Source organism: Chiloscyllium punctatum, chromosome 27 (assembly GCF_047496795.1).
Source record: "Chiloscyllium punctatum isolate Juve2018m chromosome 27, sChiPun1.3, whole genome shotgun sequence".
Lineage (NCBI taxonomy): Eukaryota > Metazoa > Chordata > Chondrichthyes > Orectolobiformes > Hemiscylliidae > Chiloscyllium > Chiloscyllium punctatum.
The window spans coordinates 37,772,114-37,797,192 of NC_092765.1; the positions used below are offsets into that span (position 1 = coordinate 37,772,114).

Genomic DNA, 25,079 nt, shown 5'->3' on the forward strand with positions numbered 1-25,079 from the left:
GTAAGTTTCTATTAAAATCTCAACTGTGGATTCCTTCCCAGAAATGTATGAAATGGCAAAATGCTCATTCTTTCAGATTATTAAAATAACAAGAATAATTCCAATTAAATTGTAGTGTAATTCTCTATGAACCCACTGTCATTCACTAACCAAAACCCAGTGCAGATGTAGCAGACATCAGATGTATAAGTACTAAGCATTATATTTATGTTGCAATTTGATGATCACTTTCTTTTCATTTGGGTGTGATTCGAGGTCCTATCAGAAAATCTGGAAAGGGAGCATTATACATTAAGAAAAAAAACTGAAATTGTATACTAATTTAAATTGAGCAGGATTAAGTCTAAATGGCAATATCGTAAACAGTGAAAAAGTAAAATTCAATGTCCGACTGATCCTATTGACCTTTGTTACGAAGTGGAGGTCGATACTCCTCTGATAATTAAAACCAAACAGCCAGAGAAGCTCACCTTGCTTCGGAATCCAATACAGGAAGTATGATAAGTGGTATAACTTACCTCTTACCTCAATCTGTTATAAATAAGTGGTTAAATGAAATGGACACCTTTCACCCACTCTATGATTAGCAAGTAAAAATCTAATTATCCAACTCCAACAGTGAATAAATTAACAGAATGACAACAAACAGAACAATCCCTCTCTAACTACCTATTCCTGAATAAAACAAGATTCTACTGATATACTGTTCTAATAACACAGGTCCCACTTATATAAATCCAAGTAATAAGAAAACAATAAATTAAAACTTTGTCTCTCAAAGTTCACACAGTCTGTGACTTCCAAAGTTTTCTATATCTTCTTCCATCATCTTTCTCTGTCCGAAATGCCTTCTCAGTTGTTTTCTCAAGAATATTATCAAAGACTGCTGTGTACCTTTATGAATAGATGGTGCTCTTTTCTGAGAACTGGAAAGTTCTTATCTCTCTCGATGGTAGTTGGCTCTCTCTTCTCTGTCCATTTGTCCCCATCATTATACCCATGTAGACATACTAATTTCTTTACAACCGGATTGGTTCAAGGTTGTCAACATGATCAGATTTAAATTTAACTGGCTTTCAATCAGTAAGTGCTTGGAATAAATTAATTGGCTAAATTTGAAAAGATTTGTTGTCTTAGTAAGAATGCAGCTTGACAGTTCAATACAAAATCTGTGCAGCTGTACTTAACTGCTGTCAGACATCCATTTTAACTCTAAGCACCAAAAAGAACACCACCTGTTAAAGGGACCACACAACATTTTCCCCCTTTTTATAATTTTACCATTTTTACAGACCAACTTTACAACATCTTGGAAGCTTCAACTGAGCTGTGCAGTCACATTTTATAGTCAAATTTCTAGTCATCTTGACCATCACAAACATGCATACAGTTGATTTTGTCAGGTCCAGTATGTGTTCCACCAGAGTCCTCAAACCATCAACTGTAAACAAAGTTCAAAAAGCAATCCTTTTAGATGATAACAGATAGGCTTTATCTCTGTCACTGTAAATTGTTATGAAAGATGTTTCTGTGTTTTCTGACAGTGGAATGGGTTTGCATTCAGAATGCTCAAGTATTGATGTAATATTACTGTACAAGATTTTGCTAAAGCCAGACAGGATTTTGAAATAAAAGCTGACAGCATCCATTAAATATTTTCTATCTCTAAAGTGAATGTGTCCTGGTGCAGAAAGCTAATTGGTTGCCAAGTACTTAATACCATTATGCCTCATTGGGTGCTGAAAATCAGGCTCCATTATTCCCAATCATCACATAAGTAAAACTTTATCAAATTCTCTGATTTTTCCATTCGGTAGTGTAACTTGCCTAGCCACAAAACAGTCATGCAACATTTTTAAAATGATTCTGTTGAAAGCTATCTTGATGCCCTATCAAGATGTTTGAAGACTTTACAGTAATATTATGCAAGGTGCTAATTTCTCTTGTATACCACCAACACTTATTATACTTGTGTCTGTGTTCCATGTGAACAGATGTTAAGGGTACACATCTGAAATTAATACATCATCTGTAAGACGGATACAGTGGCTGTGGTGATACATGCACACTGTGCAATGTTACATGGTGATGTTAGTCAGGTTGTACTAATTCAACAGTGAACTCTGGCCTCTTCTTCAGCTTGGAGCATCCAATATATAGTGAAGTCAAAACCCAACACATCTCAAATGTACTACTTCCAATGTTAAGTCACATGGGCATGGAGTGGGACGGAAAGGCATGGAAGAGCTGGGTTAGTCAATGAAAGCTTACAAGGAGGCTTCGTGAAGAGCAGATATTAGGTCTTAAGTGTTCTGTTCATTTTACACTGAAAGAACTGTGCTTATTTAACAACTGTGCCTCATAAAAGTGAAACAAAAATAAAGTTGAACTGCAGCAATTATATTATATCAATATTATATATTGTTGGACGGGAATTGTTCATTGAAAACTGGATGCCGTTGTTGAAGATTTCCCCCTTATAGAAATCACCAAAATAAAACAAAAACTCTTTTACCTTTGTGGTCAACTTGATATTCTGGCTTTTCTTTGCCCAAGTCTGTAATGACATCATCAGATTGGGTGGAGTTTAATGCAGTTCTCAACACTAACTCTTTCAGAACCATTACCTAATGCAAAATATACCTACAAATGTATTTGCTTTTCAGTTATATTTGCAGATCCATGTATATAACTGCATTTACCACTCCCCCTATTCCATCCAAGATCTGTGCTGATAATTCCAGGTGGTGTGGAGGTTTTACAATTTTTCCAGAATGCATTCAGTTTGGACTTGGACATTGGGTAGGTCTTTGGCTTGTTGACTGTTGACCTTGGTTTTGTTCTTGACCTGCCTGCTCTCTAAAGTCTACCTACCCTAGAGGGTGTTTTACCTCTTTGATGTCATTCACTGAGGATGTCAGTCTATTATCTTAACTGGATCTTAATCTCCTGGATTATTTTCACAGAACAATGTTCCCGACTAAAACAGATAGCTGCCCCTCAGAAACTGCCAGGGAACTTTCAACCCCACAATTCCTTCATGGAACACAATTGCTTCGTTGAAAAAGATATTTACTTTTTTACGTTGTCCTTGGTTTCTGAGCCAGGCAATTTCTTTAACAGTATCCTGGATTTTTGGGTCAAATAGTTACTTCTTGATCATGTCCTGAATCTGCAGACAGTGGTCTTCCATCCCAATGTTGGTTTCCATGGAATTGTATATAGCCCATCTTCAATCTATGCAAGCAAATCATTTTTCTCAATCCACACCTCTGTTGAAGTATGTAAGCTCTTTACTTCAATTTCAAAATGAGGTTGAATGTCTTCAGTTGACCTCTGTAGTTGTTTTATTGTTGAATAAAATACGTAACATCTTCCCTCATGCTATTTCTTGTTTACCCGCCAAATTAATTAGCCTGTATTTTCAAAGTGAATTAGAAAATATCAAGAACAACTCTGTCACCTGAAGTTAATCATTTGCTGTTCCCAATGTCATTTCCGATCTAAATACAGATCATGGCATTTTTCTTCATCTGTGATATTGACTAATACTAATCATTGTTATCTCTGCTTCAAATCAAACCTGAGTGAGCATCCAAATTTTGTCATGTTTCACTAGAGAGGCAAGTTGGAAATCAGTCCCTGCTATTCACAGAGTCATAATACAAATTAAAAATGTTATCAAGGTTCCCAGTTTGCCTGTCAGACAGATCAAGATTAACAGAAAACAGAGGCTTCATTTCTATATTTAATAAGAACCATTATTCATTACAAATAAATAGATTCTAACCATATTCTAGTAGTTACATATCTTCAAGAATTGAAGGTATGTAACTACTAGAAAAAACTCTAACCTCCTTCTAAAATCTCCCTACACATACAGTCAGACACAAACAGATAGGAAACCACTGGTTTTATACTTGAAGGGGAATGATGATAGGGTAACAGCTCAATAGAACATGCCCTCGGGATTCAATGGAAAGTCCCTTTTGTTTTCCTTATCATTCAGTTCTCTGATGTTTTCCTTCAGGTTATCTCACTTCTTCACAGGAGGCATAGTGTGACTAATTCATGAATTATAAAGTCTCTGACTTAGTAGCAACTGGTGGGAGAAAATAAATAAAGATTTAAATATTGTACTGTAGCGACACAGAGAGAGAGACCATCTGACCTTTCATCAGTCTAAAGGCTTCGTCAGTATCATTCACATCTACAAGCTGCTCAGCTACCCAGAAGCTGATGGGCATTGGTCAGTAAACTGTTGCTGGCCAAATCTCACTTCACCTACACCCCCTGGTGTTAGCCCATCTATAAACAGCTTCTCTGACTGCTTAAACAAACCACAACACGTTGCACAACTTGCTTTTTAAAAAAGTACAGGAATTCCTTTTTCAGTCCTTTGTTGCAAAACAGTCTGAAGTTGTGCAGGCTAGGTAGTTTAGCCATGGGGAATGCAGGGTTACGAGGATGGGGAAGGGAAGTGGGTCTGAGTGGGATGTTATTTGGAAGATTGGTGTAGACTCAATGGGCCAAGTGGCCTGCTTCCACACTGTAGGGATTCTATGATTCTATGATTTTTCCTAATTCAGTCGCAATCAAAAAGCAGCAAAATAAAAAGATGCAGTCTTTACAAAGCATACAATTTGCCTGTGTTTAGTGAGGAACTTAAATCACCAAATTTTTAATCATTGGGTGAAGGGACATGAGGTTAAAGAGAGGCTTTTTATCAGTTAATACAGGCACCATACACCAGGCAGAAAAGTACTCTTTACGGACCAAGTGCCCTTTTCTGATTGAATAAATTTCTCAGACCTGCCATATTGGACAGAGCTTTGAGTGTAGGAGTTGGGAGGTCATGTTGCGGCTGTACAGGACATTGGTTAGGCCACTTTAGAAATATTATGTGCAATTCTGGTCCCCCTCCTATCTGAAAGACGTTGTGAAACTTGAAAGGGTTCAGAAAAGAGTTCCAAGGATGTTGCCAAGATTGGAGGATTTGACTTACAGGGAGAGGCTGAATAGGCTGGAGCTATTTTCTCTGGAGTGTCGGAAGCTGAGGGAGTGACCTTATAGAGGTTTATAAAATCATGAGGGGATTGGATAGGTTAAATAGACAAGGTCTTTTTCCATGGGGTGGGGGAGTCCAGAATGAGAGGGCATAGTTTTAGGGTGAGAGGGGAAAAAGTTAAAACGGTCCTAAGGGGCAACTTTTCTACACAGAGGGTAGTCCATGTATGGAATGAACTGCCAGACAAAGTGGTGGAGGGTGGTACAATTACAACATTTGAAAGGCATCTGGATGGGTACATGAATAAGAAGGGTGTAGAGGGATATGGGCCAAGTGCTGGCAAATGGGACTAGATTAGGTTAGATTATCTGGTCAGCATGGATGAGTTGGACCAAAAGGTTTGTTTCTGTTTTGTAGATCTCTATGACTCTAAGTTTCATCATTAAATGTGACAAACACTGAAAAGGATTTCAAAATATAGTATAGTTTTTTGTTAAGAAAAATATAAGTATGTTTTAAATGCACCAACATCCTGTTTCACACTGGCCAATAATGAAGTCCATTTCCTGACGTCAATATCTGTTGCACACATGCCCAGAGGGGTAATTTCCCCACTTTAATTTTAAACTTTTTTTGCTGCTGCTTCTGTTCAATGTCTGAGTTTTCCTCATTGATGGCGAGATATTTGTTTTGTTGAATTAATGTTCATGTAACCATCTCTGAAAGCTCAACAAAAAACCTTGGATACAGGGCTCAACTTCTAATCTGTGTTAAGCAGGCTGACCTTAAAAGTCGCAGGGTCACAAACACCTTCAGATGGAGGTGGGAAAGGAAATAGTGACTGTAACATAGGTGAACTTGGTCACATTATTTCTATAACAAATCAGTAACCTTGGGTGGCAAAAGTGCAAATACGATTATCAAGTGAGAACAGATGGAGATTAATCTTTGTAAAAGCTCATTGAGGTAACAGAGGCAATGGAACTTTGTCCTGGCAAAGAGTTGAGCAGCAAAGCAGGTAGAAAGTTGGCAGCAAATAAAAGTAAGAAATGGGCTTTATTGCATATCATTAGCACTTTTTGTCGGTCTACCCCTCTATCACAGGCATCATACCAACCAGACTAATGATGAAATCACAGAAACTCTTCAGAAATTCGCATTCGTCAGGACAAAACAAAAATCTAAGTGTCCCTTCTCCAAAGACTAAGTATGTAGATAAAACTGTGACTGATGGAGTTCAACTTTGAGAAGTGTGAAGTCATCCACTTTGGACCTAAGAAAAATAGGTCAGAATACTTCATAAATTATGAGAGGCTAGGAGTTGCAGGAAAGTGTTTAAAGAAATTATGAAAACTTGTGGACAGGTTTTAAAAAAATTAAAGGGGCAACTAAATGGCAGTTTCCTTTCCCAGGATTCGGCTGGAATTAAATGTTTTTTTGAAAAGGTGGCAGTTATACTGCATTTGAACATAGCACTTGTTTGATTGCCTCTAACTGCCTCTAATGGCTGATCTTTGACTTCAACTTCACCTGTCCATACTGTCACTATATCCCTTCATTAAGTGCAGGCAACAAATGTTGCCACCCACAAGTAAATTTTAAAAATCCCTTCATACTGAAACTTCTGTTTTTAATATACTCTGAGTGTAATATTATCAGTATCTGAATGGTGTGTGCTGTGTCCTGATGTCTTCCAGAATTGGCCAATGAATGTGTCAAGAGTCATCATGACATCAGGAGTAACTCGCAACATCCTTTACACTTTTCACTAGTGGCGTGGCAAGATTCTTGCTGGGTAGTGGTGAGTTGCCAATGGATGCTCATTGTTACTTGTTAAGGGCATTATTAACAGTCTAACTTACCTCATTAATAGTCAGCCTCCTATTTTACCAACCTCACCAAACATGCTAGATGCTGGAAAAAGCTGGCAAGGTAACCAGTGTGCATACCTGATGCATTCACCTCGCCACTCTCTCCAGATGATCTCCACGTTGGAAACTGGGCACAACATCTCGGGGCATGCTCCATAGCCACCAACCACATATACCCTTCATCCCTGGGCATTGGCATCAGACATGTGCCAGCCTTTAAGAAACCTCATGGAACATGACCATTCCTCTTAAACTTCAACATCTTCTCAAAGAACAGTCTCTTCATCCTAGAAATCAGTTTTGTGGGCACTTACTACACATCCTCCAAGGCAAATATATACTTCTTCTGGTAAGAGAGATCAAATCTGTACACAATACTTCAAGTGTGGTCTCTTATAGCATTTTAGAAAAACTTTGCTTTTATAGGTTGCTTATTCCTTTCAAGAATCCATCTGCTACATTCTGAAGACAAATGGCCAAGCTGCCTATCCAACACAACATGATGCAGTTCTAAAACATTATGTTCATTCCTCGTGTTGTATCTGCTGCCAGTCATATCATATTTGCTCAGTGCAGTGATACTGTAGCGTGTAGGGTTAGATGAAGCAGCTTTGAAGGAGGACTGTATGGAGCATTATCACTAATAGAGATAAATTGAGCTTTTTTTTACGCTGTGTTAGTGACGGTGCTGCATCAGCCCAATAATGATGAATGAAACAGTAGAAGTGAAGACTCACAGGTGGTTCCCATAATTTGTAAAGCTATCTTCCAATGTCAGGACATTATTCTGAGGTTTACCTGCAGAGCTGAATGATCAGCTGCTGAATTGGTGCTGGTGATGTTTATTAGGAGCTGCCAAAATGTGTTCCTGGAGGTAAAACTCCAAGTATAGTTTCAGAAATCCTTTTGTCATCCTATTCACCTTTAGAATGAGTCAGTGATAATTAACCCCAAAATCTCCAAGCCACAAAAGTGTCATGTGACATTTTGAAATGATTCCATTCAAGACTAGCTTGATGCCTTTTCAGGTTGAATGAAGCATTTATCATGACATTATATAACATGTTAATTTGTCTTGCATGCTAGCAAAAGTTTCTTTATTTCTATATCTGTGTTCTGTTCAGCAGATGTTAGAGGAATATATCGAAAATTAACACACCATTACTAAAATTATTGCAATTGCAAATGAGATTGATGCACTCTGTACAATAGCACACAAGAATGTTAGTGAGATTGTACTGATACAAATGGAAACATTGGCTTCTTGTACAGCTTGGAGCACTCAGTGTACATGTGCAACCAGATGTTGGGTTCAAAATTTAAAACCAACGCAGCCCCATTCGATCACTTCTAATGGAAGAAGGTTCAGTGTACCTGAAACACTAACTCTGCTTTCTCTCTTCAGATGCTGCCAAACCTGCTGAGTTTTTCCAGCAGTTCCTGTTTTTGTTTCTGATTTCCAGCTTCTGCGGTTCTTTTGCTTTTGTTTGGGTCTATGGTTTATTTTTTGACAGTGGAAGAAGAAAATCACTAGTGCGCCTTAACAAGGAGAGGTGTTTGTCTTAAACCAGTTGTGTATCAGCAATCCAGTGCAAATTACATCATACTGGGACTATAAGGAAACCTAGGATATAAGTCTTCACTCCACAAGATCTGAAGATGTCCTATCTTTCTCCTTAGCAAATCTGTATAACATTATTGGCTTAATATAGCTGTCCACATCAATCCTTTAGAATCATTACTTTATGCAAAATATCCCCATCACAGCTTTGTTTTTCTCCATAGTTAACATTTGTATGTTCATGTATGCAATTACCTTTACCACTACTTCTACACCACACAAGTTTCTGCACTCACAAGTCTGGGTGGCCTGCAGGCTTCATAATTTAAGGCATTACCTTTTTTGGTCGCTGGATATTTCTTGCAGCTGGGAAGCTTTCTTATTCTATAGCACTGATACTGACACTTCGAATCTGCTATCTAGCCTCCTCTTTTTGTGGCTTGTTGTGCAAGTCTTTTTGTTTTATATACCACACATAAACTGAATAAATTACGTTACACTGTTCTTCTCTCAGGATTTTGCTGCCATTTTTCTTCCATTCTGCTTCCAAGAACAATTTGAATATTTTTCTCTAATGTTAAATCTTCTTTGGACTGCAATAATTCTGACAAAGACTTATCAGTAATTCTAATGACAACTTTTTAAAAAGATTTTAATTTAAAAGTTCCAGTCACAGGTTTTCACTAATCAAACTTAAATATTGCATTCCCAGAATGACAAACCAGATGCTTAAAATTCTTAAAAGAGGATGGTTTGAATGCTTTCAGTTCATGTACTTGTTGGAAGTTTGCAGAGTTTTATCAAATGTATCTGTGCCTTGTTTTATGCCTTGATGAGCTGTAGTACCATAAGCTGTAGACATCATTGAATAAAATTGCATATTTAATTGTTTAGCTCATCATTTAGTACCTAGTTTGGAAATAATTCTGTACTTGAAGAACTCTTTTTCAATTATTTATTTGGCACACTTCTGAAAGCAAATCTTTCTTGGAATATTAGATCACCTGGCGTTAGTTTGTAAGGTGATAATCTACTGTACATACTCAAGTAATAGTTGAATTTTTTGACTACTTTTTAAGGTTAAATTTATGGGGTCAACTGTTACAAAGATACTACTTTTGAGGGGCTGAAATTCATGTCTGTCAAAATTCATACTGTTCATTAGTAGAAGCCCAATTGAGCTCTAAACGAATAAAGGAAGAAAGCCCAACAAATTGCAATAATTCTGACTATCTGGAGCGGAGTGAAACAGCTGGTAGACTGACTCATAAATGTCGATCTATCATCTGTGAAGAACTGGGGTCAACTTTTACAGGGATAGATGAAAAATTCCAGACTTTTTAGCCAAACATAGGGGATGACTTTTATATGAGCTTGACTGTTACTTAAGTATATACAGTACCTTGTTAATTTAAGGTTTGTTAGTTCAAAAGTATCTCAATGCTACTTTAATTGCTGGAAATGCTATATCTCTGTAATGATGACTGGAAGTTTTGCCATTTGTTTTGGTCAAAGTAGAGCCTTCCTGATATTCTTGTTGACAAAATGGATAATTTCTCACCTTCCACAGCCTAACAGACAATGTCTGTCCTTTTCACAACATTCCTAAATAAAGCCTGTTGCCTGTGGCCATCATATAGTCACAGAGATGTACAGAACACCTTACAAAATCCATATAGATCACGTCCACCACTCTGCCCTCATCAAGGAGATAAACCCTTTGGTCCAAATCAACCATGCTGACCAGATATCCTAAATTAATCCAGTTCCATTTGTCAGCTCTTGGCCCATATCCCTCTAAACTCTTCCTATTCATATATCCATCCAGATGCCTTTTAAATGCTGTAATTGTACCAGCCTCCACTACTTCCTCTGACAGCTTATTCCATCCTCTGTGTGAAAAAGTTGCCCCTTAGGTCCCTTTTAATTTTTTCCCCTCTCATTCTAAACCTCTAGTTCTGGACTCCCCAACCCCAGGGAAAAGACTTTTGTCTATTTAATCTATCCATGCTCCTCATGATTTTATAAACCTTTATAAGGACACCTCTCAGACTCCAATGCTCCAGGGAAAACAGCCCCAGTTTATTCAACCTGTCCCAATAGCTCAAACCCTCCAATCATGGCAATATCCTTGTAAACCTTTTCTGAACCCTTTCAAATTTTGCAAATCCTTCCAATAGGAGGGAGACCAGAATTGCACACAATATTTCAAAAATAGCCCAACCAATGTCCTGTATAGCCACAACATGACCTCCCAACTCCCATACTCAGTACTCTGACCAATAAACGAAAGCATACCAAACACCTTCTTCACTATCCTGTCTACCTGCAACTCCACTTTGACCGAACTAGGAACCTGCACTCCAAGGTCTCTTTGTTCAGCAACACTCCCCAGGACCTCACTATTAAGCGTATAAGTCCTGTCCTGATTTGCCTTTCTATAATGTAGCACCTCACATTTATCTAAACTCCATCTGCCACTCCTCATATGGCCCATATGATCAAGATCCAGTTGTACTCTGAGGTAACCTTCTTCACTGTCCATTACACCTCCAATTTTGGTGTCATCTGCAAAGTTATTAATTATACCTCTTATGTTCACATCTGAATCATTTATGTAAATGATGAAAAGCAACGGATACAACACCAATTATTGTGGTATACCACTGGTCACAGACCTCCAGTCTGAAAGGCAATCCTCCACCACCACCCTCGTTCTTCTACCTTTAAGCCAGTTCTGTATCCAAATGGGTAGTTCTCCCTGTATTCCACGTGAGCTAACCTTGCTAACCAGTTTACCATAAGGAAACTTGTTGAATGCCTTACTGAAGACCATATAGATCATGCCCACCACTCTGCCCTCATCAATCCTCTTTGTTGCTTCTTCAAAAACTCAAACAAGTTCATGAGAAATGACTTCCCACACACAAAGCCATGTTGACTATCCCTAATCAGCCCTTGCCTTTCCAAATACATGTAAATCCTGTCCCTCAGGATTCCCTCCAACAATGTGACCACCACTGATGTCAGGCTCACCGGTCTATAGTTCCCTAGCTTGTCCTTCCAACCTTTCTGAAATAGTGGCATCACGTTAGCCAACATCCAGACCTCTGGCACCTCACTTGTGACTATCAATGATACAAATATTTCAGCAAGGGGCCCAGCAATCACTTCCCTAGGTTCCCTCAGAGTTCTAAACTACACCTGATCAGGTCCTGGCGATTTATCCACCATTTTGTGTTTTAAGACATCCAGCATCACCTCCTTTGCAATATGGACATTTTTCCAGATGTCACCATCTATTTCCCATATTCTGTATCTTCTGTTTCCTTCTCCACAGCAAACACTGATGCAAAATACCTATTTAGTATCTACCCCTGTCCTGCGGTTCCACATAAGGACAGCCTTGCTGATCTTTGAGGGGCCCTATTCTCTCCTCAGTTATCATTTTGTCCTTAATGTATTTATAGAATCCCTTTGGATTCTCCTTAACCCTATTTGCCTCATGTCCCCTTTTTGCTGGCCTGATTTTCCTCTTGAGTATACTCCTACTGCCTTTATACTCTCCTAAAGATTCACCTGATCTCTGCTGTCTATACCTGAGCTGAAAAATGTGTTGCTGGAAAAGCACAGCAGGTCAGGCAGCATCCAAGGAGCAGGAGAATCGGCGTTTCAGGCATAAGCCCTTCTTCAGAAATCCTTGTAGAGGGAAAAAGAGAGCTTCTTCAAGGAAGGCATCCTTGCAAGAGGATTCACAGTAGGTTAAAATCAACTAGGAGAAAGTGAGGACTGCAGAGCTGGAGGTCAGAGCTGAAAAATGTTTTGCTGGAAAAGCGCAGCAGGTCAGGCAGCATCCAAGGAGCAGGAGAATCGACGTTTCGGGCAGGTCTGTACCTGATACATGTTTCCTTCTTTTTCTTGACCAAAACCTCAATTTTGGTCATCCAGCATTCTCTACACCTCCCAGCCTTGCCTTTCACTCTAACAGGAATATACTGTCACTGGACTCTTGTTATCTAATTTCTGAAAGCTTCCCATTTTCAGCCGTGGCAATGGGCCCAACTTCACAGCCAGAAAACTGTCTTACAGCATCCCTGAGGAAACTTCATAAGACTGGTGAAATTAACTAGACAGACCTCCAAAGAGTGAAACCTGAAGGATCCAATACATCCCATTTCTACGGATTACAAAAGGTACATAACCAAGGAGTCCCCTCAGACCCATAGTCTCACTTCCCAGTACACTGGCATACAGATGAGCAAAGGAACTGCAACACAAATTGAAACACCTAGTAGAAGACTCACGCCACTCCAACCAGCAATTCCTAACAGTATCAAAGACACCAAGGTAGAGTATGACAAGGTCATGGTTTCCTTTAACCTCACATCAATAAACTCATCCTAACCAAAGAAACACTGGCCTCACTGCTAGACTAATCAAGGACAAATACACCTGACAGCATCAACTCCATCAGCAAGGACAGTGTCTGCAAACTTGTGCACCTGTGCCTCTCAACCCACTTCACCTTCAATGACATGATCTACAAACAAATCAATGGGACACCAATAGGATCACCAATACCAGTACTCCTAGCAGAAGCAGTTATGCAGAGGTTAGAATGAACAGCACTTCCTATGATCCAGCCAAAGCTTTGGCTCCACTACATGGATGACACCTTTGTCATCACAAAACATAACAAATGAGAAGATGCACACAAACACATAACAACATTCTGACTAGTATAAAGTTCACCAAAGAGGAAGAGAACTATAGACTCCTCTTCTTAGACGTCATGGGAGAACACAAAGCCAATGTAAAGCTACAAATCAGCAAGTACTGGAAAGCTATACACACTGACCAGATATTCAACTGCAGGAGCAATCCTCCCAACACCTACAAATGGAGCTACATGAGAACATTATTTAAATGAGCCACAACACTCTTCAGAACCCAGGAACTATGAGAAGCCAAGGAAAACATGTGTACAACATAATCAGGAACAAGAGTTACCCGATAAGCATAGTCCATCGATTCCCAAACAACAAACCTGAACAAGAAGACACAACACGCCCCTCTAGCCAAACTGCCATACATTAAAGACATCTCAAAGATGACAAGCAGACTACTGCAGCCCCTAGGCAGTAAAAGCCCATAAACCTATGACCGAACAGCAGAATGAACCTCACATACAAAAAACCCTGCAAGGACTGCAACAAACATTACATTGGGCAGACGGGAATATAACTAGCCACCAGGATACATGAGCACCAACTAGCCACCATAAGACATGACCAACTATCACTAGTATCCATACACACAGATGAAGAGAGACACGAGTTTGTCTGTGACAGGCTAAACAAAGATACGCATGGTAATTCCTAGAGGCCTGGCATTCAAACCAGAACTCTATTAACAAATGTAATGATTTGGACCCCATTTACCAACCTCTCAGAAAAAGAACCTGAAGTGATATCACCCACTACAACAGACCAAGACAGATAAATGATGAAAGTGAGGACTGCAGATGCTGGAGATCAGAGTCAAGATTAGAGTGTTGCTGGAAAAGCACAGCAGGTCAGGCAGTATCCGAGGAGCAGGAAAATCAACTTTTGGGGCAGGAGCCCTTCATCAAGATGAAGGGCTTCTGCCCAAAACCTCGATTTTCCTGCTCCTTGAATACTGCCTGACCTGCTGTGCTTTTCCAGCACCACTCTAATAAAAACAGATAAATAGCAAACACCAACGTTTCATTGGAGGTTCACTGATGATGTTACCTAGCATGGTAGCAAAATGTCTGAGAACAAACCTATCATCTCAGTGAGCAATCTTACAACCTGATCCATAACCTGAGGTACAAATCTTCGCCAAAATCACAGCTTAAAATAATATTCTGCAATCTTTGATGTTTAGTGGTGATTGAACCCGCAACTGAATTTCTATTGCAACAAACATATCAGAAGCCCAGCAACAGCAAACCCATTTGCTCTCTTACTGCCATGAAAGCCAGAGTACTGTAAGCTCTGCTCTGTTGCCCACACTGTAATTACTGGGAGTAAAGCAGACAAATCACTCTTGCACGAAGCGGTAACAAACTGTAACATTTATTGAATTTTGATAGTTGTTTTCTCATTAGTAACATTAGTAACCAATAACTGTTGCGGAGAGATATGTGAAAGTTGAGAAAATTATGAAAATATTAATGAGGCATGATTACCCTTGTGCTTCACTAAGTACCTGGCACAATTTTCTCAGACATGAGAAAGACTTAAATAATAACAGATGAACGTTGCAGAAAAGTATCAGTCACTTGATTTTTGCACGATGGGGTTTGGCAGTACTGATGAAGAAATCAGTTGCTAGTAAGCTGCACCATTTTGTGGTTTATGACTTCACCCATAAGCCTTAAAATCTGTTCCCGGTATTTGCTGTTATGTGTGACACATGTCCTGTTGTTGCTTTACATGTGACATTTATTCAGCTTGAGCCCAGTGGGACTGCCTGTCAGTTCTGTCATATAGTCAGAGAGAATGAGGAAAGCTGTTCTAGCTTATTTGATCTGGTCCTTTAATTTCCTAAATTACTTCAGTGTTTTAATACAATCCTTTCCTGACAACCAATTCCAATTGTTCATCTCTGTCGAGTAACATGGAATGTTTCTAATTCCTGAAATTTTACTTTCTACGCATGCTAGATCTGTTTTAACATGTCCTTGTGCTCTATTGCATATGGAGCTCCTTTTCCTGACCTACTTTCTCTCTTTCCTTAAAACATGCCTTTATAATGTTTTCTGATGCTTTCTTCTGCTACTGTAAATCATCCTTTCTGTTGTTCTTGGTACTGCCTCCTTGGCTTTGGGGGTAGTAAGATCATGTCTGGATTGTTGATAGAAGGTACAACCATCCATGGCAGTGAACAAAGCAGCTAGCTTTATTAAGTACAACTATATAGATGAGATAGTAAGAGAGTACATCTCTGGAACTCAACACACTTTGGTCCCAGTACCCTGTGATCTGACATCAACATGGCATGACTCCTTACACATATGCTCAGTAGCTATTATTCGAGCGAAGATATAGTTAATCCTTTATTCCACAATAACTAGGAAGATAGAAACAGGAGAAGTCCCCTCAGGTCATTGATCCTTTCCTGTCATTCCATTGGATAATGATTCATTTGTATCTTCATACTCATTTTACCTATCATGCTTCCATTTGCCTGTAATCCCTTTCCCAAGTAAAATCTATTAATCTCAGTTTTAACACTTACAGTTGATCCAATCTCAACAACCCGGGGAAGGAGATGAGCTCAAGGTCAGTGGTTGGAGGAGTGATGGGGAGGGCAATTTCACATTAAAGTGCTTTTTGACATAATCTTTAAAATGCCTTACTCTAATTTTGATGCTAGCCCATTTGTTTTGGAATTGTAAATGAGGTGAAATAGTTTGGATGGAGAGAAATGATCAACTCCTTTATTTTAAACAGTTCAATTAAATGAACACCTAACTTTCTAAATCCAAGATAATAAAAATCTAGTCTATACACAACTGTATTTAATCATATAACCCTGTTAATGAGACATTAAAATTGTATTCAATTCATGATGAATACACAGAATTATAATGCTTTCATGATGATATGCCTCGCATAAATAAATTACAACCATGAGAAAATCCAATCACAATAAATCTTGTTGGGTTTAATTCTCTGTATGTCATGAGTTCCATTGTGACAATAGCAAAAGCAAATCCATTTCTAATTGTAAATTCAGCTGACACCTTTCTTCAATTGAATAGAACAGCAACAGAATTAGTTTTATTTATTTGAATTGAGTACAACAGCTTTTTTGTCCAGTTATAATGATTCTATCACGTAATGCTGTTGTATGTCATTGTTCTGTTCTCAAAACTGGTTGATGCCAGTTATTTTGCATCAATTCATTCCCACCTTTCTGCACTTATTTAGCACCACCTCCACATCCAATTCTCCCAGCTCACCCTCTCTCCTTGTTTTTATTTTCTCTTTCCATCATTTTGCCCTCTCCTTCACTTCTGTTCTTTCTTTCCTCACAAAGAAAAGTTCAAAAGTCAACACATAACCAGTTTCTGGTTAGTTACATTTTTTATGAATACGTTTAATTGTCTTTCAGGATTTTTAGGGACACTTTCCACAACTTATAGATCTCCTGGTTTGGCATCTGTCCTTGTATTCAGTTTGCTCCAGTGTCATAAGACTGTCATTGTATGAATGACTAGTGCCAGAGACCTGAGTTCGATTCCAACCCTGGGCAACTGTCTGTATGGAGTTTGCATGTATTCCCTGTGTCTGCATTGTTTCCTGTATGTGCTCTACTTTCTTCCCATAGTCCAAAGATATGCAGGTAAGGGTGGACTGACCATGCTAAGTTGCCCATAGTGTCTATGGATGTGCCAGCTGGGTGGAATAGCCATGGGAAATGCAGTGTTACAGGTACAGTTCAAGGGGATGGGTCTGGGTGGGATGTTCTTTGGAGGGTCAAATGGCCTGTTTTCACACTGCATGGGTTCTATGATTTGTGAATTGGTGAGTATAAGGGTTATGAAGGAAGACCAAGACAATGGAAGTGGTCTTGAATTGCTCTAGAAAAGAGCAACATGGACAGAAAAGGCTAAATGGCTTCCTTGGAGCTATAAATATTTATGCTTTGGAGAACAATCAGTCTGTAAACACCTCCACAAAATTAATCTTTTCAAATCTGAATAATCTGAAATTAACATATTCAGATAATTTTCCAAATTACTTTCCCACCTGTTCCATCTATTCTGTGAATTGCCTTAGGATTTTCTTTGAAAATCACATTGTATATATTTACATTGTTAGTGATCTTGAAATTCGTTATAAGAAAGAAGTGCTAATCAGAGGGAACATTGATCAAAGTCCCACAAGCCTTTTTGCTATTATTTACGATGCAGTTGCCACAGTAGATTGCAAGGAGATATTTTGACCAATGTTTTCAGAGACATAGTAATAGAATTCAATGTTCAAAGCTGGTTCCTCATTTTAAAAGCATTGATCAAAACAATTTAATTTATTTTCTTCTATTTAAACATAAAGACCTATGGTGAAATCATATTTCTCTTCAACCAACTTAAAAGTCTATCACTGAAAATTTGCTTTAGCACTGATTTTTATGATATTTCACTTGTTATGTTTGTTAGAGTAATATCTAACTCTGGCAGGATCTTAATTTCATCTCAGGTCCACTCAGTCAATCCTACAAGCAGCTCAGAGTCAATTTAGAAGCATTTTTGAAAAATTTATTGTCACATGTACTCAAGTTACAAAAAACTGGAGTACAGTGAAAAGTGTACGATGTTGCTAACACCATGGCCCCATCTTATGTACAAAGTATCCAGGTACAATCTTAGACAAATAAAAAAAGAGAAATTTAAGAAGAAAGTAACACTACATTACAGATATACTTGGTATAAGTTAGGAAACTAGGAAATAAAGCTAAAAAGATGGACATTATAACCTTTCTATAAGGGCTAAGAAACATGCAGTTGAAGAACAAAGAACAAAAAACATTACAGCACAGGAACAGGCCCTTCGGCCCACCAAGCCTGCATTGATCCAGATCCTCTATTTAAACCTGTCACCTATTTTCTAAGGATCTGTATCCCTTTGCTCCCTGCCCATTCATGTATCTGTCTAGATATATCTTGAATGACATTATCATTCCCGTGCTTACCACCTCCACTGGCAATGCATTCAGGGGCCCACTACCTTCTGCATCAAGAACTTTCCACGCATATCTCCCCTAAACTTTTCCCCTTTCACTTTGAACTCATGACCCCGAGAAATTGAGTCCTCCACTCTGGGAAAAAGTTATTTGTTATCTCCCCTGTCTACAACTCTCATATTTTATAGGCCCTAATCAGGTCCCCCTCAACCTCCTTCTTTCCAATGAAAATAATCCTAATCTACTCAACCAGTCCTCAAAGCTAGCACCTTCCATACCAGGAAACATCCTGGTAAACCTCCTCTGCACCCTCGCCAAAGCATCCACATCCTTTTACTAATGTGGCAACCAGAACTGGATGCAGTATTCTAAATGTAGCCGAACCAAAGTCTTATACAACTGTAACATGACCTGCTAATTCTTGTACTCAAAACCCCATCTGATGAAGGAAAGCATGCCGTATGCCTTCTTGACGACTCTACTGACCTGCGTTGCCACCTTCAGGGGAGAGTGTACCTGAACACCCAGATCTCTCTTTACATCAATTTTCCCTAGGACTTTTCCATTTACTGCATTGTTCACACTTGAATTGGATTGTCCAAAATGCATCTCCTCACATTTGTCCTGATTGAACTCCATCTGTCATTTCTCTGTCCAACTCTTCAATCTATCCATATTCTGCTGTATTCTCTGACAGTCCCCTTCACTGTTTGTTCCTCCACCAATCTTAGTGACATCTGCAAACTTGCTAATGAGGCAACCTACATCTTCTTCCAAATCTTTTCTTTTGCAGTCAACTGGACAGATGCAATAACACCTAATCACAAAGTAGAATCAATATGTATGACATAAGGAAATAATGTTGATTAAATCACTTCTCGTGTAACATAAATTGTTGGTTCTTTTGAAATTTGGCATTTTTGGTTATGTTCTGATAAGTGCAAGATTACAAGCTTCAGTGCATGCATTTTTTTTCAGAGTTTCAACTGCAAAGGTATGTAGGTTTGAGTGTGGGTGAATTATTAAAACTGGCAAAAATGCAAGTGCTAATTTAACCCACTGATTTGAATGCTTAACTGGGGAGTATTAGGATGCCAGAAACCAACTCCCTCAAGGGGCAGTGGACTGTCTAATAGCATCGATGAGTTACTCAATTGGAACGATGTTTCAATATATTTCCTAGTTTAAAATCATATCCAAGGATTTCCTAATTTTCTTTAAAGCTGACATCCGAAGCAAGGTAACTGAGGCACTGTTTAAACTCATGCACTTAGTGAAGAGTTTTGAGCATAAAGATCCAGTTTGACACTCCAATACTGTTTGAGAGATTGCTACATTGTCCACACAGGTGCTTTCATTCAGGTGACACGTCAAAGGCCCTGTCTGTTCTCTCAAGTGGACACAAAATATCTCATGACTCTATTTTAAAGGAACCCAAGAGAGTTGTCCCCAGTGCCTTAGCTGAAGTTATTTCTAAGTTAGCACACTTTCACACCACTAATTGATACAAACCAGGTTTGCATCCTCTCATCCATTACTGTCAATTCGTATTCTCGGACTGCCCACACACCCCACACCAATTATTCCTTATCAAGGAAAATAGAAATTGCCACAGAGACGTGAGAAATGAACATAAACAGCATTGCATTTGCTCAGATTCTCTTGTGCAACACTTTATAGGCATATGTTCACCCATTGGATGCAATGCATTTGCTGATAATGAGCATCAGGGTGAAGTACAAAATTGTATATAGGTGAGAGCAAGTGCTAATTAGGGTTAGATAAATGGAAATGTCAGGGATTGTATAGGAATAAAGGATGGATAAGCTGGTCAGGTAAGTGGGCGTGAGGAGTGATGTGATGAAATAAGCTTGACCATGATGCAAGATGATGCCTTAAGTAGGCTATTGGTTAATGTACACCTCTACTCAACTTTTCTTAAAGCATCCCTGAGCTGAATGCTGGAATGTTGCCTAGTGCTGATCATACCGCCTTAGTAGCAGCTATAAATTTCTCCTTAAATTCCCCTGCAGTATGGTATCTTTCTCTAGTTCATCACAATCCTTGAGCAGTTTAGGAACTAATGTCACATTAAATCAAGGCAAACCCTTTGACCACCCTGAATCCATGTTGAGATTTCACCCTGTCCTTGTTCAAACCCCAAGTCCCACCTTTGGATTAGCCCTTTTAAATCAGTAGCTCAGATTGTATTATGGGAGTCTGCATTGTGCTGGTTGATATGCAATTAACTGCTAGGTCAGAGATCAAAAGCAATGGAGACCCAGTTTGGTTGAACTGACTGCTTAATTTGGGGAATTTGTTATGAAAGGGAATTTGGTACAGTGAGGGCAGAAATACTTTCAAGAAAGGAACGGCCTAAATCAGAGATGTGGAGACTGAGAGAGCCAAGAGCTAAAACTCAAGGGCATTAAATAGACATTCAGATAGATCTTGGTTTGCTTTAAATATTTCTGACTCGCTTTACTGGCCCAGTCATTAAAGCCAGTAAGGGAGACATATACATATATTACATTTACCATGTGACTAATTAAACATGTAATAATATTTGAAATTTTAAATCTAATTAGTTAAACAACAATAAAATAAACACAGAGACCTACTGATGTCCCCATGTCTGTACTTTGGTTTTTCTTTGGGCTGGTGAATTATTATGGAAAGTTCATACATAACCTGAACTCCATCCTGGCACCTTTGCATCAACTCTTAAAAAGGAGTCAGCTTTGGAAATGATCACTTACTCAAGCCATAGCTTTCAGAGAAATGAAGAAACAGCGATCATGCTTTAAGGTGTTGGCACACTATGATCCCAAATGAGATCTGGTATTGGCATGCAATGTCTCCCTGTACAGCACAGGATAATATTAGCTCATAGATGGCCCAAAGGAGAGGAACGCCTAATAGCATATGCATCCAGGACTTTGGCTAATACAGAGCATAAGTCCACCCAGATAGAGAAGGAAGGTTTGGTTTGGAGTCAGAAAATTCCACCAATTCCTTTACAGAAGTAGATTTGTGATAATAACAAATCTCAAACCCCTGCTAGGTCTAGCTAACGAGGATAAGGCAGTGCCACCCATAGCTTCAGGCCAAATTCCACGGTGGGCTCTAATGCTAAGTGCGTTTAATTACAAGTTACAAGTCCAGGAGGCCAAGTAACAAATACAGGTACATTGAACAACCTCCCACTGATAGAATCACCACCAGTGGTACAATCACTTGAAGAGTCTGATGGTTTTTAATTTTCTGGACACACTTCTGGTCACAGCTGACAGTATCAGGCTTTAGATGAAAAAAGATTGGTCCTGGCAAAACTGAAACAGCCAGTGGTTATGGGGGGAATCCAAAGAGCTGTCACAATCAGACATGAAACTTTTTTGAACCCAGAGACACCAGATCACTATAGGGGTCGGCATATTATTATCTGGAATAAGAGTGATTGTGCTGAGTAAAGGGCACCACCAGATACAGGCTGAACTCCACCACAGTCATCCAGCGATTTCCAAAATAAAGATGTTGGTGAAAAGTTATGTCCAGGGGCCAGGAATGGATGCAGATGTAAAAGCATTGGTAGGGTAGTATCCAGTGAGCCAACAAGGACTAAAGTTACAGCCAGCAGCATTCCCACAATGATTGGAATGGCTGGGTAAACCCTGGACTCCATTACACGTTGACTATGCAGGTCCTTCCATGGGGTCAATATTCTCAGTCATTGTGGACACCCACTTAAAGTGGCTGGACATACATAGAATTCATTCGTCAAACACATGGATGATTTAAAAAACGGTGTGCATCTTTTGCAACAAATGGGCACCCGGAAGTTTTGGTCACAGATAATGGGCCATCATTTACCAGAATGGAATTTGAGTATTTTCTAAAGTCAAATAGAATTTGACATCAAAGGACAGTTCCATACTACCCATTGTCCAATGGTCTGGCAGAAAGAGCAATCTAAACTTTGAAGGCAGGCTTAAAGAAACAGGCTGCAACTTCACTGTCCAAGTTCCTATTTGATTATAGGACCACCCCTCATGTAACTACAAGGATAACTCCAGCAGAGTTGCTAATGGGGAGAAGACACCGCACCAAGTTAAATCTGATCTTCCTGAGGTGGGGTGGGTTGGGTAATATGTTATCAGGAAATCCAATGTGCACACCAGACTTGGCTATGAGTGATAGACACTTTACTTCAGGGGACAGAATTTAGTGTAGGAACCACAGGAGTGCCCCTGCATGGGGAAATGGCATGGTTGATGTGGGGTCAGGTCCAAAGACAAAAATGTTTGGGTATGTGCAACATCCTGAACAAACACATGGATCATATGAAACCTGCAGCATTGCAAATGATGCAGAAGCAAAACATGCCTTTCCAACTGCTCAGGAACCCATGGGTTTCTCCCTCTTCATTAAGCACTGAAGATACCTCAGAATCTGAGATAGACATGATGGGTGTCACCACTTCAATGTCTTCGCCACCTGAAGAAGAGAATGAATTTCTTCCAAGACACTCTGAGCACAAGAGGCAAGTTACTGTGTGTGACACCAAATCAGAGGCAGACTTGGAGGACCCTGACCCAGTGCTAAAACACCCAGAAGGAGCTACAAAAACAAAAAAAGGCCCATCTCCGAGGACTCAGAGGCAGAAGGATATTGGGATTGTATCAAGGTCAGCCAGAGGAACACTGTTAACCTGGACTATCAAGGGAACCCTGGCTGACAAGCATAAACAGGAGTTTCAGAGGTTCTGCTCATTCAGAACTGGCTCTGACGAAGTAGAATTCAGATGTTAATAAAGGGTGACTTGGCAATGAGAATACCAGCCTCTGTAGCATAATTTCAGGAATGTCCTCTGGTTTTTGAGTACTCCCAGTGATGGTATTGGAATCATTAGGACTTTGGTTTGCTGTGTGGTTCAAAATCTTTCAAACTGAGTTATATTTAAACAGCTTGGCTTGTTCTATTTTATTTTGGATCAGATTTCTGACAAAAATGCACTTTTTGTTTAAACTAAGGCACCACTTACCATTTGCAACTATCCACACAAAGTCTTTTTTTAAATTTAAAGAAACTGTTCTCCCTTGGTTTACAGTTTATTTCTGTGACTTGATATACTGTTTTATTAAAATATGATTCATTAGTGTTTGTAAATATTTATGTCAGTACTTCAAAGAAATACTACTGAAAACGTGCAGGCTTCTTGATGTCAGCAAGCGAGGCCTTTATCCATATTTATTTTGTTTAATAAATTTCTGTTTTCTTTTTCAAACCAAGCCTACAGCGTTGACTGCTTATGTTCAGTGAAAGACCATAAGATGTCGGAACTGAAGTAGGCTACTCAGTCCATTGCGTGTATTCTGCCATTTCATCAGATCATGGCTGTTTTGATCTCCTCAACTTTGCCTTCTCACCTTCTCTGTCACGATATGATTTTTGTTTGATGATTTATCAATCCAGATTTCAGTCTTGGATCTGACTCGTCCAGTGGTAACATAACAATAGGTTAAGTGAGCAGACAAAAGTTTCACAGCTGGAGTTTAATATTGAAAAAGGTTGTGTTCTATTTTGGCATGTAAAGACTGCAGTTGAGGGATCTGGGTGTTCTTTTACATGGACTATCAAAAGGAAGGCAAATGGAAAACTGGTGTTAATCACAAGGGAGATGGAGTATAAACTAGAGAAGTCTTTCCACAACTGCACAAAGCTTTGACGAAACATCATCTCCAGTACTGTGTCCAGTTCTGATCTATTTAAAGGAGGAATTTAGTTGCACTGGAAGCAGTTAAAAAGGAAGGTTCGTTAGACTGACTCCGGGGAAAAGAGGTTGTTTTTGAGGAATGGTCATTAGAGCTTAGAAGAATGTGACGTGATCTAACATACAAGATTGGCTTGACAGGATCGATTCTGCAAAAATATTTTCTCTTCGACAGGAATTTAGCACACGAGGGTACAAGCTGAAAAATGCATCGCTGGAAAAGCGCAGCAGGTCAGGCAGCAGCCAAGGAGCAGGAGAATTGACGTTTCGGGCATAAACCCTTCTTCAGGAATAAGAAGGGCTTATGCCCGAAACTTCGATTCTCCTGTTCCTTGGATGCTGCCTGACCTGCTGCGCTTTTCCAGCAACACATTTTTCAGCTCTGATGTCCAGCATCTGCAGGCCTTACTTTCACACTAGGATATAACCAAATCAGTTATGATCTTATTAAATGTTGGAGTAGGCTGTCAACCAAATGTCCTATTCCTGCTCCTACTCCAATATCTTGTGATTTTGACTCAAGTGATCATGAGTTGATGACATTGAAAGATCACAGGCACAAATGTTGAAATTTCATCTGGATTTTTCACACAATTTAAAACTCCCCAATGCCTGCTCCTGACTTTTGAGTTAATATTGAGATTATTTTGGGACAAACAGTCCTTCTTGCAGTCTGTGAACCTCACATCCTTCATGTGTTGGCAACTGGAAGCACTCTGGTTTAGAAACAACCATATACACAAGGTACTTGACATGTCTATACAAACTGTGCTGGTTTAGGATTGCCGACAGTTGTCTCTGGCATCCTCACAACACTCTTTATTCTCTGGCTGAAGAGAAAATCCAGGCTCTAAACAACCTTTCCTTAAAAGAAAACAGCTCCCTACACTCCAGCAGAGATTCATTTGTTATATTTCATTGACATAAGGAGAAAAACCAAGGTCTTCTGAGTCCATTGTGTCAGACAGGCAACTGAGATATCCTTAGGTTTCCAAACATTTCCAGGTTTACCATTTTGCTTCTCAGGTTCTTTTGATATTCCTGTTAAATAAAGGTGACAAGATGAAAACCACCTGTGGAAGTAGGAAAAATAAATCTGAAAGGTATTCATGTTGGAATTAGAGGTTATAATTTCAGTAGTACAATAATGAT

General features: G+C 39.2%; 1 protein-coding gene across 3 annotated transcripts in view; it reads right to left on the reverse strand.

Moving 5' to 3' along the window:
• The window catches only part of rspo1 (R-spondin 1), a 198,426-nt gene that overhangs the window by 82,793 nt on the left and 90,554 nt on the right, over window positions 1-25,079 (reverse strand). For 2 of the 3 annotated variants that reach the window (XM_072548529.1, XM_072548530.1), the window contains exon 4: window positions 2,516-2,557. The exons of the other annotated variant lie outside the window; for it this stretch is intronic. In XM_072548529.1, the coding sequence (XP_072404630.1) occupies window positions 2,516-2,557 (42 nt within the window). The remainder of the gene's footprint in view (window positions 1-2,515; window positions 2,558-25,079) is intronic. 3 annotated transcript variants of the gene reach the window in all.